Raw genomic sequence first — 15,808 nt, forward strand, 5'->3', positions numbered from 1 at the left:
CGAACGGGCTGTTCGACGTATCGACAATGGCGGAGCTGATGGAATGGGTAGCTTCGAAGGAATGCAAGACGCGTGAGCAGTTTCATCGATACGACGAAGGCAACGATAACTCTGTGTTTGCTGCTCAAGATCCTTTGTGTCAAGACGCACTCATTGTTCTCAATGTGTTTCATGAAAAGATAGACAACTACAATCGTAATGGGCCTACTTTGGCTCACTACTTTAGCTTACACGTGTGCGCACGTGTACGAGGAAGCGTAGCTTGGTTTAAACTAGAGTTAATTATACTCGGGCCTCCGAGTATAGATTAATCTAAATAAACGATCCAAATAATGTTTTGGGTTAAAATGAGAACTGCTATTTTTGTTTTATGTTTCTGACTTCTTCTAAATGTAATAATCTAAACTGGGAATCTGCCAACGGCTGGTTGGCAGAATTCCAATGCTATGCATGTCGCTCATTGGCTAAAAGATGCTGCTTTCAGCCAATAGGAATCCTAAGTCTCTATGGACCACCCGTCGTGGTGATCGTAAATGTATGTAGCCTTTGGTGTGTCTACACCATGGACGAGAAAGTCTTTCGAACCTCTAACAGACGTCGTGTCTGTTAAAGTCACAAGTGACTGTAGCCACTTGTGCGTGTAACCCTGTTACCCCCCCCTCAAGGTTAGACGCGCCGAGTCACCGCACGTCAATCAGGAAATTGACCATTTGTCATTCTTCACGTTGGGAGAAAGAAACTCGAGCTCATTCCGCAATGAGCTCGCCTCAGAAGAAGACCAACGCTACAGCAGAGGGGAAGTCCTCCGCCGGGATAGAGACTCTCTCTATCTCCGAGTACCGCGAGCGTCTCAAAGCAAAGCGTGACGCTCTTGCTGCCAAGGCTGCGGCGGGGACAACTCAACCGGAGATTGTCCTCGAAGGTTCTTCTGTAGTCAACGACGCCGTTGACTTCGAGGACGGCGACGTGGAGATGGAAGAGGGCGAGGCCTCTTCCAGCAAGCGCAAGGAGTCTATCGACAGCGATAGTCTCGACCCGCATGCCGGATCGAGACGCCCTCGTGAAGGAGACGACGCGGATGCTTCGATGCTCGAAGCGTTCACGCGGCGAGAGCGAAACTCCGCTCTCTGCTGCTGGGGCTTTAAGCTCTCCGCGCGCTGCTCAGGCAGCGCGCGATCCGTGGATGCCGTCTGCGTCAGAGATCGCAGACCGTGCGGGCAACACTGTGCCTCCAAACGAAATCCCGCTGTACGTATGCAGCGGTATCCACGACGATGCTGTTGCGGAGGAGCAGCACTTTGATCCGTTAACGAATCAAAGGCGCGATTATTACATCGGGCTCTTCCACGAGCTCCGATACTTCTCCAGCAAGAAGACTTCTTCTCGCAGCAAAGTGCCTGAGTGGCAGTGTCAAAGTTGGAACGCTTTTGTTGAGAACTTCAACAAGAAACCGGCTGCTTACCGAGAGCGGGTTAAGCATGCCCGTGAACGCTTCGAGACATTCTCGACGCGCGGGCGGCTGGAGCAGCTCCACAGATCGTCTGTGGGTGCTGGTATTCCATGCGCTGTGCCCGAAGGCCAACAGTGCACGTTGTATCTTCCGGGTGCGGTGCGCTTGAGGGACCGCGACCTAAACGGGTACACGACGATTCGGGTACCTGCGAGTCTCAAGGATCGCCGCGCCAAGTTCTTGGCACGCGAGGAACGCGACGATCGTGGGACTTCGGGCGCTGTAGGTGACCACAGCGCTCGCACTACTTTCGCGTCGGCAGTGCGTGGTGAGCTTCGTACGCCTTCACCATTTCCGGAACGTCCTGCAGCAGGACGTCCCGTGGCTCCCATGTATCTTGGTGGGGCGGAAACCTTCTCTAACGAATACGATAACGAACAGGCTGCCGGTTCGTTTTCGGGATACTATGGTTCACAATACGCTCAACAATCCAGCGTGTTGAGCCGCGGGCGTCGCGGATCGGAGGCGGCGGTGGTGGGAACACGCCCCGGGTATGGTCAACCTGGGGTTGACCTTGGTCCGACGCTCGAGGAGCGTGTCGCTGCTGTGGAACAGCATCTGAGCCGGGAGTTCGCCGCTCTGAAGCAGGAGGTGGCGATCCTGAGGGCTCAAGTCGCTCAGGGTTCGCAGACCGCGTCGGGCATCCATCTCTGTCGACGTGGGAGGTCGCGTCGCACGCTTGGTCCAGCGCGTTCACGCGCTGGAGCTTCCGCTTCGGGCCAGCCGAGCTAGGTGGCTCGTGCTGCAGGTATGGCTTCAGCCGCCCGACGTAAAAGGTCGGATGGAGGCGCATGCTAGATGGAATGTCTAGCGTGTAGGCGTTGCCATGTCGTGCCAACACAGTGAACGGTCCGATGAAGCGCGGAGCGAGCTTGCTCGCCCCGAAGTCGGAAACGGCATGTTTAGGCAGGTTTTGAGTAGCTAACAAAACCAATGAACCCTTCTTGAATTCATTAGTGTTGCCCCTACCAACATTGTCTGCGTTCAGCTTCTGTCGGTCGACAGAAGCTGCAATAGTGTCTTGGACAAACCGAATGACGGCTTGTCTGCGCTGCACGAAGTTGATTGCGTCCGAGCTGGACTCGTTCAGCTCGTTTCTAGCAGTAGGCCCGGCATCTGCGTTCGTCTTCGCGGTGTCTGTGCCCTGCACAGACCCGTTCTTCTTCTTCTTGCTCTTGTCGGCGTCTGTGTCCTGCACAGACGCGTGTTTCTTCTTCTTTTAGCGCGTAGTCGCGGCTGACACTGTGCAAGTGTCAGCGGCATTCTGCGGCTGCTGCGGTGCAGTCGGAGATCCTCCCCCACTTAAGGAAGGAGCCACCATCCCGAGTAGACTCGGGAGGCGTGGGTGCCTCATGGCATTCACGTAGAATGGTGTATGCCCAGTCGAGGCATGCGCCGAGTTGTTGATGGCGAACTCCGCCATCGGCAGACACTCGCTCCAGTGTTGGAACGAGTGAGCATAGCTCTTAAGCACGTCTACGAGCACGCGGTTCACGCGCTCGGTCTGCCCGTCCGTCTGCGGATGGTCCGCAGTCGACATCGAAAGTTGACTCCCAAGAAGTGTAAACACTTCTTGCCAAAGGTGCGCAGTGAAGCGCGGGTCTCGACCCGACACAATGTCGATCGGCATGCCATGGTGTTTAAACACCATGTCGACGAACAGACGTGCAGTCTGCTTCGCAGTCACTTCAGCGGGTACCGCAGCAAGATGTATCATCTTGCTTCAGCAAGATGTATCATCTTGCTGAAGCGGTCAACAAAGACCACAACGCCCGTGTTCCCCTGACGTCCGGTGAAAGACCGAACACGAAGTCCAAAGACATGGACTGCCAACACTCTCGTGGAGTTGGTAGTGACTGCAAGGGAGCCTGCGCGAAAGGCGCAGGCTTCACACGTTGACAAACCTCGCAAGCACGGACGTACTTGCGCGCCCATTTGTACTGGTGGGCCCAGTAGAAGTCTCGCGTGAGAAGAAGGTATGTCTTCTCACGGCCCGGATGCCCCGCAGTCGGTGCATCGTGATACTCGTACATGATCCTGAGTCGCAGGTCATGGTCATTGGGCACGACAACGCGGTCCGCGTTGTCGTCGACTGCAGTGTAGAGTAATAACCCGTCGTGCACCCGGTAACGGTGTGCACGAGCACGAAGATGCTTCGGCAGCTTCTGACGAGCTTGGTCAGAAGGCGCTGAGCCGTAGGCCAGCAAGAGCTTCGCGTCCGCGTCGTGCGCGTACGCGACCTTCACGTCGCCCAACAGTGACGACGTTGGGGTGCTCGATCGTATGGCGTCAATGGCATTGACGTCGGCATCAGTCGTGGCGTAGTCAGGTTGACGCGAGAGCGCGTCGGCCACCACATTGAGTCTTCCGGGTTTGTACTCAACCCGGAAGTTATACTCTGCGAAGAATGAGAGCCATCTCGCCATCCGTTGCGAGATGTGCGGCGACTTCACAGCTGTCCGCAGCGACGTGTGGTCTGGGTAGACCACGAACGGTTTGCTTCCGAGTAGATACACTCGGAACTTCGCGAGTGCATACTTCATGGCAAGGAGCTCCTTGTCATGTACCGGGTAGTTGCGCTCAGCTGGCTTCAGCTGACGCGATTGGTAGTAGACGACACGATCACGACCCTCGTGATCGTGCTGCATCAACGCACATCCGATTGTGAAGTCGGATGCGTCACATACAACGTGGAATGGGCGATCTTGGTCGGCCACCGCCAAGATCGGCGCCTCAGTCAAGCCCCGCTTGATTGCATCGAAGGCCTGCTGACACTCAGCAGTCCAAACCCACTCGGCGTCCTTCTTCAGGAGCTGTGACAGCGGGCGTATCATGCCCGCGTAGTCCTTCATGTACTTGGACAAGTACGTGGCCAAGCCAAGGAACTGCCGCAGTTCCTTGACGTTCGACGGCGTCGGCCACTCATTGATCACTCTGACCTTCTCAGGGTCAGGGCGGACACCGTTCTTCCCGACGAGACACCCGAGCACGGGTATCTCGCTCGCCCCGAAGATGCACTTCTTCAGGTTCGCATAGAGCTTGTGCTTGCGCATGAGCGCAAGCAGCTTCCGGAGATGCACCTTGTGCATCTCAACATCGCTCATCCCGTCCGCAGCCCGGCTGTGGACGAACACATCGTCGAAGTAGCTCGGTGCGAAGTCGCGCACCGAGCGCAACAAGTGCGTCACGCACCTGTTGAAGGTCGCAGGGGCGTTCTTCAGACCCTGCGGCATCACTAGCCACTCCCAGAGCATGCCGCTCGGCGTGCTCACAGCCGTGACAGGGATATCGCTCTCACGCATGAGGATCTGATAGAACCCATCGCGCAGATCAAGAGCACTGTAGATAGTGCTCCTGGCCATCGAATCGATGATAACATCTTTTCGCGGTATCGGTGTCTGCGCCGGTATCGTCGCATCGTTCAGCTTGTTATACGCATGAACGATGCGCCAGCCGCCCTGTGGCTTCTTGACACAGAACGTCGGAGCACTGTGCGGGGACTTCGATTCCCGCACTTGTCCAGCTTTGCGACGACTTTCGAAGAAGTCGTCGATCGCTTTGACCTGCTCTCGCGGCAGTGGCCACTGCCGCGTGACACAGTACTTCGTCCCCGGCACGAGATCAATCTCGTGCTGGATGCCCTTATCCTGCGGAAGCTCCGCAGGAATCTCTTCCGGAAGTACGTCCGCGTACTCCCGTAAGATCTCGTAGTAGGGACTCGTTGAAAACGAGTCCCAGCTCTGCTCTTCAAAGCGCTCCTTCTTCGTCTTCGCACTGAGAGTGTACTCGCTCTCAGTGGTGGTCTCCATGAAGAACTGCCTCAGTTCTTCATTCTCGCTCTTCGTTCTCTCGGCGTCCGAGAGAATGCATATTTGCTCGATGCGTCCATCGTGCAAGTCACGCGCGAAGCGCTTCCAGCTCATGCCTGGAAGCGAAGTCAACTCCGACGCTTGCGTCGGAGGGTTAGCGAGAGTCATCTCCCTGTACCGAAACCCGGCACAGGTATGCGTCAAGACGTTCAGCGTCTCGACGTCCGGCTTCTCAGCCTCCGTCTGCCCGGCAGACATTCCTTGTAGCGTCTCGGCCCCAGGCCGAGACTTGCGCAGCGACCTTCGCATGCGCCGTCTTCTTGTTTTGCGGAGCCCGGCTCCGCTTGGTTCTTGACCTCGTCCAGGCCCAGCCGTGGACGGGTGTTCTTCTTTAGTACCGCCGGCGGGTTCATCCCGCGGGCGAGCGACTTCAAGCCCGGCTTGGTCGCCCGGCGCTTCGTCGTGCAGCCCGGCTGCACGATAGCATGCAAGTTTTTCCGGTGCGGGACGTTTGCAACCGTCCGCACCGCCTGCAGCGTCGGCTCCCCGAGCCGACGAATCAAATTCACCCAAGCCATCGACTCCCGGAGTCGACGGCGTTACGCCACCTTGGCTCTTATTATTGGCCAGACCTGATCTAATCAGATTCGCGTCAGCCTCCACGGCTGAGGCGTGTGACTCGCCTGCGTCATCCGTGCCCCTTGAGGCCGGAGACTCTTCCTGATTCGCTGAAAAGCGGGTGTCGACCTCCGAGGTCAACACATTTCCTTCATTAGCTGTCGGCGGCAACGCCGACGCTAGCTGCTCTTGCGCGTGTGCTCGCGCGCGCCCAGGGCCGTCGCTCACTGTTCCGCTGTCGCGACCGAAGCGCACGAGAGTGCGCTTCTCCCAATCGATGACCGGATCATGCTGTGCAAGCCACGGCATGCCCAATACAATGTCAAACTTATCGTCCAGATCCAGGACGATAAGGGTCTCGACAAACTCTTGATCTTCATACGTGAAGCGCACGCGTACCATGCGCTTCTCGGTCTTCACGACGGCACCCGTTGCCAGTCGTACTTCCAACATACTTCGATGTATCTTTAAATACTCGAAGTCAAGCCTTGATAGACTTCGCAGTCGAACAAAGTTCTTCGACGCACCAGAATCTACCAAAGCACGGAGAGAGCCGCTTGCTCTCATCGAGTTCCCATTCAGGATGACAAGGTCAGGCTTGTCATCTTGGTTCTTGCAGTGAGAATGAAACTCACTGGGGGCTGCAGTCCTCAGTGTCGCGTGTCCAAGGTCGACACGCGGAACTGCATTTCCAGTAGGGCTCCCCGCGCCTACTGGCGTCCAGCGTTTTTTGTTTGGTTGCGACGGTGCCCCGGCACCGCCGCGATAGCCACCCTGCTGGTGCACGGGGGCCGTGCACTCCCGAGCAAAGTGACCGACTCTACCGCATCGGTAGCATCGCACATTGTTTCCCTGCGACTGCTGGGGTCCAGCAGTTGCAGCACTCGAGAGGTCCACGAGTTCTGGGCCTCCCTTCCTCACTACCGGGCGTGGCTGTGGCCTCGGCACATGTGCATGCAGCTTAGCCTGCCGCAGGCTAAACTCCTCCTGCATTGCAAGAGTAATTGCAGCTTCGAGAGTACTCGGGTACTCACGGAAGAGATAGGTCTTCACAGGCCCATCTCTCAGCCCCTTCATGAACGTGACGACCTTGGTCGCCTCGTCGATCGGATTGGTCACGATGTTCGAGACCAAGTACTGTGCTCTCTGCGCGTAAGCATGGACATCATGCTTACCCTGCTGTAGCTCGAGGAACTGTGCCCTCGACCGAAACTCATTTTGCGGGGGCTCAAACGCTTGTCTGAGTTCCTCCTTGAACCCTCATACGTGCTGAAGCACATAGGATCAGAGTCGGCGTCCATACGCCCAACTTCTCGCTCGTCCGCCAAGCCATGCCACGGCGAACGTAACCTCGGACAACGGGTCGACGATACGTTGAGCCGCGATGGCAGTGTCGAGTTCGACAAGCCAACGGAGGAGAGGCTCGCCCTCTCTTCTGACATAGTTGCTCACATTTAGCTTCAACGTTTGCTCGCGCGGTGTCGTCCCCGACGCCACCGTGATAGAGGAAGCAGCATCACGCTGCTCCTTCATGATGAATCCCAGAGCAACACCGTGTTGCTCCGTCGGCGATAGTGTGCGCAGCATTACAGCTACAGCCGCTTCTCCAATGACTGTTGACAGTCGTTGAAGTGCCTCCCACTCTGGATCCGACAGGTGGAGGCAGTTAGCGCGTGCAACATGAGTTGCAGGCGAAGTGGAGCTTTCCATGGGCACCTCCGCGCTCATGAAAAGGTTCTCGGCTCCTCGTTCGTACAGCTCCGTACGAACGTTCAGGTAGTCGGTCGTTGGACGGACTACAAAGTTCTACCAGGTGTAATGGGCCTACTTTGGCTCACTACTTTAGCTTACACGTGTGCGCGTGTATGTGAGGAAGCGTAGCTTAGTTTAAATTAGAGTTAATTATACTCGGGCCTCCGTGTATAGATTAATCTAAATAAACGATCCAAATAATGTTTTTGGGTTAAAATGAGAACTGCAATTTTGTTTTATGTTTCTGACTTCCTCTAAATGTAATATTCTAAACTAGGAATCTGCCAACGGCTGGTTGGCAGGATTCTGCTAACATGCAAGTCACTCATTGGCTAAAAGATGCTGCTTTCAGCCAATAGGAATCCTAAATGTGTATGGACCACCCGTCGTGGTGGTCGAAAATGTATGTAGCCATTGGTGTACCATACACCAAGGTCGAGGAAGTGTTTAAACCTCTAACAGACATCGCATCTGTTAGAGTAACAAGTAACTGTAGCCACTTGTACGTGTAACCCCGTTACACTGCCGGCGCTCACTGGTTGCCGGCGCTCACTGGTTGCCGGCCTCGCACTGGTTGCCGGTCTCGCACTGGTTGCCGGCCTCGCACTGACTGCCGCCCTCGCACTGGTTGCCGGCCTCGCACTTCGTTCCGGCCTCTGGATGAGTGGTGGCCGGTCACTGACTGCCGGCCTCGCAGTGCATGTCGGGGTGGGGGCTGCTCGCTGACTTGTGGGCGGGCTGCCGTGCGGGCCCTGTGTGAACTCTGAGGACTCTTGGCGACTGAGCGATGTGTTTGTGGGCGGGCCTCCAATAGTGTGCACCACACTATTCTCAGGGGGGGCACCTTTTGGGAAATGGCAGGTGGAGGGGGTCCACTTTTTGGGAAATACCCCGCATCATATAGTACAACCAGTTAAAACAAAGTTAAGGCCAAGTTTTGCCATTATTCATGGGAGTACCTGAAGACTCAAGCGCAGGTTGCTGTTTATTGTTGTCCTTATGTTAGCATCCAGTTCATGTCCGTTCTCCTGTTCAGCAAATTCTAAAATGGCATTAACCCCCCCCCCCCCCAACGCCCAAGCCATTTTTCGGACATAATCGAGTTTTTCAGATGTTGTACGATACAGCTTGTTATAGACACCGGACACTTAATTTCACTATGGTCCCGTTAAAGTACGTGGCGTTTTTCTGAAAAACGCGACATGAGACCTCTCAGCAAATCCTCTAGCATGTTGTAGGTACAGCGTGGCTACGCTAATCATGTTGTAAGGCATACCATGATATCGAGTTTGGGAGGGAGGTGCAGTGACCTTTATATCAAGAGACTGGCCAGAGGAGACAGAGACGGCTATAAGAGGATGACACATCATCATATCAAAAGACAAAACGCATGCTTGCTCACCTAACTGACCAATGGCCTTCCTCGCTACCAGTCAAAGTTTCCCTACTCATTGGCGACATCTCCGGAAGCCTCACCTCTACAACTAGGCGAAGCCACGTCGCCCCCAGCTTACTCCTCGCTAGCTTCCTGCTCTTCATCCTTATCCTCCTTTTCTTCGGCGTCTTCTTCAGAATCCTGGCGCTTGCGCTTCTTATCTCCGCCAGTACTAGCGGCCCGAGCCTGGATGTCGCGCCCACAACGCGGGTGCGGACGTTTGCGCCCGTTTTCCCACTTATTGTGCCAAATTAGAAAGCACGTCATGGAGTTCCCTGGGTAGTGTTTCTAGGCCTTGTTGCACAGGTACAAACTGCAGAAAGCTAGTTAGATAAACATCACCAACTTCTCCAAAATGAACTACGTACCGTGCTGTGTCCGACTTGCTGCATGCTGCACAGTAGTACTTGGTAGCGCAGCGCTCTCCAACCTTGCGCTTTAGAATTGAGCACGCCTTGCACTGCCGCTGCCGACGCTTACGAACGCCGTTCACGATCTGCCAGTCTGGGCATTCTACCGGCTCGTGGTCCTTTTGCAAGGGCGCCATAAGTTCGCATCTTCGTCGTCTTCTCCACTTGCTGTAGGCTAGAGTAGCAATGTTAGCGACAACATGGACCCCATACAACATGTATCTGCACGCTCAGCGAACGCACTCGCATACAACATGTACCCCATACAACTTACCCACTCTTCTTTCTTGAGCTGCAATAACTGGGCGTGTAGCTCCAGCAAAAGTTCGTGGCTTGAGATCCATGCGCTTGACCGCCTCCCGGAATACGATGTAGGCCTTCACGATTGCCACGTCTACCAGTCCCAAGAAGATAGACTTGTAGCACTTCTTGCACCACGTCTGTCCTTGCAGAGAATAGTGCTGGAGTCGGAGTTGATCGTGGATATCCACTCCACCCATCCACTGGTGGTAATCACGCACCATGGACGGGCAGGGAACATCATGGCGTCTACCTCCTGTGCCCCGTGTTAGTCGCTCTACAATGTTACAAAAAGCACAGTTAGCCTCGATAGTAAAATAGATAATTTAGTTTGTACTTACGGCATGTTTCCATTGCTCTGCTTGATCCGGTTCCTAAGAACTGAACGGGCTTCCGGTCCCACCAAACTAATCCCGTCATCAACCCACAGTTCCGAGCCACCGCCATCCTTACCTCTCCGTGCTGCACGCGCTTAGGGCGATTGCGGTTCTTTTCCACGATCTCTTGTGGATATCCGACTTTATCACCCGTGATAGTTCCAATTGAATACACATTGCGCTGTAGTAGCTGAAGCGCGAGCTGGACCGATGTGTAGAATCTATCCGTCACCACGAGGTGATAGACATCGTCTTGTGGTGGTGGTAGAACAGCCTCAAGGTTGCGGATCACTGCTGCTGGCCCTGAATTTTGGTCTGCAGAACGCTGGCTGTCCGGCACGTTGCCTAGTTCCGCTGCATGCTGGGATTTTCCACAATATACCTCAAGACTATATGTTGTATAATCCAACATCACAAATTACAATCAGGTGTTAGATACAACATATTGACTTAAGCAAAAAAAAACGACGCGGGTCCGCGTCGTGTTCTCCTTACCGCATATAGTAAGCTGTGTCTGCACAGCATGTCAGGAAGAGCTTGGTGCCCCACTTCTGCGGCTTGTTCTTGAGGTATTGGCGGGTCGGGTTGTTTCGGTAGCGGGAGGGTATGACGCCTTTATCGAACGATACGACCGGGGGTGTAGTATATCCTCGCGGGAAGGTTTCCCGCAGCGTCTTGACCACGGAGCGCACTTTCCACGCCCTGTCCGATGCTGCTTGAGGGTCGGCGTTGTTCGTGAAGTGTACGTTAGCCATGATATGCTCGAATCGATGACGAGGCATGTAGTCGTTGAACGTTCCGCGTGCCACAGCTCCAACCCTTTCCGTAGACCAATGGTCTCGAAAACAGCAGTGCCGTGGGTTCAGCATCCGCGCCAGCAGCAATCCCAGGACGTGCATAATCTCGTGAGCTTCAATGTCGTCTTTCTTCGCCTCGCGCATCATGAGCTCATCCCTTGTTTTCTTGCCCGGCGTCTTTTGATTGGCATACATTCGGTCGACTCGTGCGGCCAGGTTCTGCAGGAAGTACCGATTCGATTCTGCTGCCACCTTTCTCCAGAACTTCTTCGGCATGAAGAATAGAAACAAATCCAGCGGCGACTCTGCCAGCTCCAACACTTCAGAAGTCGGACCGTACGCTCCTGTGTATAAGCCTGGGTACCTCGCATCCGGAGGAAACTTCGCCGGATCTACATGACGCCACAGACAACATGATTTCGTGAGTACATGCTGTATATGCCAACATCCGATGATCACGTACCAAACTCCCAGCCACTTGATCGCATGTCCGCCATGTTGTCCTCATCCTGGGCAAACGCGCTCATCTCGTCCTTGTGCAGCTCTCTTCAGTCACGAGCAGGGCGATCACAACTCGATTCCGCTGGTGTGGTTTCAGCGTCGGCTGACCGAGTTTCACCCCCAGCAGCTGGCATGTCATCAATCTCGGACCCGCTGGCGTTCATTGCATCATCCCACTCGCTGCTTTCGTCTGCAGTACCATCTCTGTGCCGGTCGTCATTGGTACGCTGGAACTCCTCATCATCGTCATAGAAGCCAGTCTACGTTTCGACGTCTTCGCAGTCTAAGTTGAGCACCTCATACTCGGCCGCTTGAGGCTGGGATGATTCGGCGGCTTTATCAGTCGAATCGCGTGTCGGACTTTGAAGTGCGGAGACGCTCCTATAGTATAATCAAATCAAAGCGTCAGTCATTATCATGTAGTATGTCGCATATGTTGTATACTATGCCATGCGATGTTGTACCTTTCTCCACCTGCGCATGTTGTGTCATCCACCACTCCACTTGTTGTATGATCTTCATGCTGTACCAGACTACAAGAAATACAACATCAACAGTTAGTACATGTTGGATGGTCCACCAAATAGATAAGTTGTACCTTGGCTGCGGCGACGCCGACGATGGCCGCTGCTCAGACACAGGCGTCGTGCTGCCGTTCGATGAAGGAGAAGTTTCCACATTATTGTCCTTCTTCTTCTTCGTCGTCTTCTTCTTCGCTTCATCAATCTTCTTCCGTGTTTGATCCAGCTCAGCCGCGCCTTCCTCTTCAGCTGCTGCCGACGCAATGCAACGCAGCTCGGCAGCAGCGCGCCGCGCCTCTTTGATCTCTTTCGCAAGCTGCGCAGCCGTTGACTTTCGCGGCTTCTTCGCCTGGGTCTTGGGCTTCTGCTTCGCCTTCGCCTTGCCCTTCGCCTTGCCCTTCGCCTTCGTCGTCTCCGGCGACACCACTTCCTCTTCCTCTAGATCCTCCAGCTCCTTCTCATCGTCGTCGTATTCGTTGGCCTCTTCATCCTCGTAGTCATCATCTTCGTCGTCGGCTTCGTCCTCCGAGATGAATTCCGCATGCACCGACTTCTGCTTGCGTCGTGGATGCGCCTTCTTGCCAGAACCTGCCAATGTTTTGGCAGCCACCACACGCCGCTGCTCCGAGGCCAACTGCTTCTGCCTCTCCATGAACGACACGCTCTTGCCCATCGGCGGCGGTACATACGGCCGAGGCGTGCGTGCCGGTGGCGACGAGCAATCGTCACCAAAGTCCGCGTCGGTGTCGCGGCGCCCTGCCAGGAAATCCGTATGCTCCTTCTGGAGACGCCGCCTCTCCCCCGCGCTCCGTCCTTCCAAGCGCTGCAAAAAGCGCTGGTGCTCACTGCGGGTTTCTCGCTGGGGGGGCGCGCTTTGGTCCCATTGGCACTTCTGTGGTCTTGCGTCTCAGCCGGCGATTCTTCAAATGAGCATCAGCCCCTGATTTCAGAAGAGAGGGAGCTGGGACAGCTTTTTGCTGTGGCTTCTCTGTTCCAAACCCAAACCCACCAACCCCTGTGCATCGGGGAGGTCGCCTTGTTATGTCCCAGATTTGCTTATACTTGATTTAAGTATACTTTTGCCGTTTTTAGAGCCAATCCCTATTAAAACATGTTGTATGTCTAAAATATACAACATGTGACATGTTGTCAGATACAACGTGTGGTCGTTGGGGTTAAGCGAGCCGGCCCCGCTCGGATCAGGAACATCATGGCCTATACCTCCATCTAAAGGCCTTCTGGCCTATACCTTTACTCCTTGTCCCCTCAGGGAACTCCCCTGAGTTATGTGTCCAACACTAGTTAATCCGCATACAAACGCTTAGATAGACAAAAGAATTTTTTCACGTGAAAAAAATTGTTTTTCACGTGTGGGCTGAAATCCAAGTGTGGATATCGGGTGGTCGAATGTTTTTCACGTGTGGGAGCGAATGCTTTTCACGTGTGCTTTGAGATACCAAAATATGTATTTATTGTTGTAGTTAAGAAGAATCCTATGTTGGAGCCTCTATGAGTTCATAACCGGCGAATAGGGGGTTTCAGACTTCGCACCCGTTTGTCTTATCTTTGGTGTCATCGTTTGCAAACGATGAGGCTAAAAATAACCCGCGTTGGACTCATCTTATCCTGCTCATTGTTCGAGGATCTTATCGTTGGTGGGACAGTATCACACAGCATTTTTAGAATTAATGCTATATGAAGAGTATATCCTGGTAGGTTATTCAACTTCAACTCAGCGCAGAGTGCGGAAGCCACTCAGAGTGTTGGTATTACCGTCGTTGCCTTCGACCAGCGCTCACGCGGGCCTGGACGCGTGCTCATTGCTGTCAGACATCGCGGGTAAGCTCACCATCTCTCCGATCAAGTAGAACTCGTATGTTGTGTGTGTGTGTCTTTTAATGAGAACGCCTATGTGTGATCCTTTTCTTATCTTCAGCGCAACAACGACAAGTGCTCCTGCGCTTACCTGTAACGCGTGAAGCACCAAACCAGCTTTCAGAGTGGGTAAGTTCTCCTACTTTCCTTGACAGCCTCCTGTGTGCTCAATTGCGGTGTTTTCAATGCTAATGCTGACGATGGTTTATCGATATTGAGCAGGTTACAATGCCTCCTAAGCGCCAGTCCAAGAAATCAACTAAAACGCGGAAGAAGGCCCGTGCTTCGCTTCAATCCGTCCAGCCAGCGGAAGACGCCTCGGCCGTTGGATACCACACCACACCGTATCAGATTGACGCAATGGTGCGTTGGCTGGAAATTCCTGAAAACTATAACGTGATCGCTGGGAACTCAACGAAGGGTAAGACAATGGCGCATGGTGATGGAAGAAAACACAACAAAATGTGGTTGTTGACTTTTTCAAAGTCTTTTGTTTCCTTGATCTGCGTACGCACACCATACAGCGACGACATCGGTTCTTCAGGGTTCCAATGCAATTTTCATTCACCACTCGGGCCCTGGAAACAATGGTGTTGAACGCAGCATTTTCAACTCGAGCAGCCCGCGGCATCTTGTACGGCGTGATAAGACGCTCCGAGAGAGCATACCCACTATCACCAATCAATTATTCACTGCTAGAGAAGTACCGCTCAGGGTTCTTGCCGACTTGAGAATGTGAGAAGACCAATCTCCACATGACCTGGCCACCCCGTGATGGCCATCAATTTTTGGGAAAAGTTCACGTAGGTTCCGTCCACAAACCCAACACATCCGCTAAGACCATAGCGCTCACGGTGAAAAGCTGATGACGTCACTCGCTTCGTTTCGGATGGCCACGCAACAAAGCGTGAATAGTACCGGAGTAGCGATTTGCGAACACGCTCGACAAACTCCGAAACTGTACCAGTACCGAGCCCGTAGGTGTGAGCGATTCGCCCACACGTGTTGCCGTTTCCAAACGTGCCACACCATTCCAGCGTCACTGCTAACTGTGTCAAGCGCGCTGTTCCAAGAAGCACTGCTAGAAGAGCTTGATGACGATGGTGAAAGTGGCAGCTGGAGCGAGTCTGAAGGCAACAGCAAGGGCGACGACGACGAGTGGGGGCAATTTGATGCTGAAGGAGACGAAGCTTCGGAACTAGCCGATCTCTACACGGGCCTAATGCAGACGCGTTACACAGAGCCGCGCGAAAAGCAGCATCGCTCTACCTCACACAGATACAACCTCTTTGAGCAGACCCCAAAAGCGTTTCGGCAATCCGTTCGTGTCGATGCTGCAACGTTCGACTACCTGTTGAGCTTGATAGTAGATGATCCTACCTTTACAATGACAGCGAGAATCCCCAGACCGACATCGCGATCCAGCGCAGACAATCTTGCTTTTCTCGGTGGCGGGCATGCTTCGGTATGCTTCTGCTACCAGACCACGACGCAGCGAGCCTCAAACGGAAGCAGCTTGCCCCACGATGAAGTGTGGCGACAGACTTGGAGTGACCTGCCTAAAGAGTTAATATGGCCATCAGTTATCTATGAGCATCAATCCAGTAGCGACCTGGGTCTGTCTAGCGATGCTTACTGCCTTACCTCACCCTGCTAGGAGTGGGTGTCCAGGCCAGAAGCTGCGTGGGGCGGCGCCGTACAGCAGCGACACAGGATTTGTTGCTGCTAGCTCGCGGCGCAGTGGCATGCCGCAAGCCAATGAAAAATTTGCACTTGCGAATAGGAGGAATTTTAGGGTTTCAGAGTTTGGCTGTTATTTTTCGCCTCATCGTTTGTCTCATTTTTTGCAACGGATTTTTGCAAAAGATGTGATGTCTGAAACCCCCTAATGAATGGGTATTGC

General features: G+C 54.0%; 6 protein-coding genes across 6 annotated transcripts; 1 reads left to right on the forward strand and 5 right to left on the reverse strand.

Annotated features, from left to right (window-relative positions):
- Positions 1–1,450: 1,450 nt before the first annotated feature.
- PHYSODRAFT_423472 (hypothetical protein) lies at positions 1,451–2,155 on the forward strand (the record flags this gene model as incomplete). The annotated part of the gene is made up of 2 exons (XM_009518496.1): positions 1,451–1,539; positions 1,621–2,155. Coding segments are annotated over 2 exons (624 nt in total), but the record flags the coding sequence as incomplete, so codon positions are not given.
- A 7,044-nt stretch (positions 2,156–9,199) lies between these two features.
- Positions 9,200–9,671, reverse strand: PHYSODRAFT_471805 (hypothetical protein; the record flags this gene model as incomplete). The annotated part of the gene is given in 2 exon segments (XM_009518497.1): positions 9,200–9,412; positions 9,429–9,671. The coding sequence occupies 2 exon segments, from the start codon at positions 9,669–9,671 to the stop codon at positions 9,200–9,202; spliced, it is 456 nt and encodes a 151-aa protein (XP_009516792.1).
- A 210-nt stretch (positions 9,672–9,881) lies between these two features.
- PHYSODRAFT_379326 (hypothetical protein) lies at positions 9,882–10,070 on the reverse strand (the record flags this gene model as incomplete). The annotated part of the gene is made up of 1 exon (XM_009518498.1): positions 9,882–10,070. A coding segment is annotated over one exon (189 nt), but the record flags the coding sequence as incomplete, so codon positions are not given.
- A 97-nt stretch (positions 10,071–10,167) lies between these two features.
- Positions 10,168–10,533, reverse strand: PHYSODRAFT_415114 (hypothetical protein; the record flags this gene model as incomplete). Its single annotated transcript, XM_009518499.1, has 1 exon — positions 10,168–10,533. A coding segment is annotated over one exon (366 nt), but the record flags the coding sequence as incomplete, so codon positions are not given.
- A 169-nt stretch (positions 10,534–10,702) lies between these two features.
- On the reverse strand, positions 10,703–11,362 carry PHYSODRAFT_472496 (hypothetical protein; the record flags this gene model as incomplete). The annotated part of the gene is made up of 1 exon (XM_009518500.1): positions 10,703–11,362. A coding segment is annotated over one exon (660 nt), but the record flags the coding sequence as incomplete, so codon positions are not given.
- A 1,110-nt stretch (positions 11,363–12,472) lies between these two features.
- Positions 12,473–12,886, reverse strand: PHYSODRAFT_376373 (hypothetical protein; the record flags this gene model as incomplete). The annotated part of the gene is made up of 1 exon (XM_009518501.1): positions 12,473–12,886. A coding segment is annotated over one exon (414 nt), but the record flags the coding sequence as incomplete, so codon positions are not given.
- Positions 12,887–15,808: the final 2,922 nt, after the last annotated feature.

This window comes from Phytophthora sojae, assembly GCF_000149755.1.
Source record: "Phytophthora sojae unplaced genomic scaffold PHYSOscaffold_1, whole genome shotgun sequence".
In the NCBI taxonomy this organism is placed as follows: Eukaryota; Oomycota; class Peronosporomycetes; order Peronosporales; family Peronosporaceae; genus Phytophthora; species Phytophthora sojae.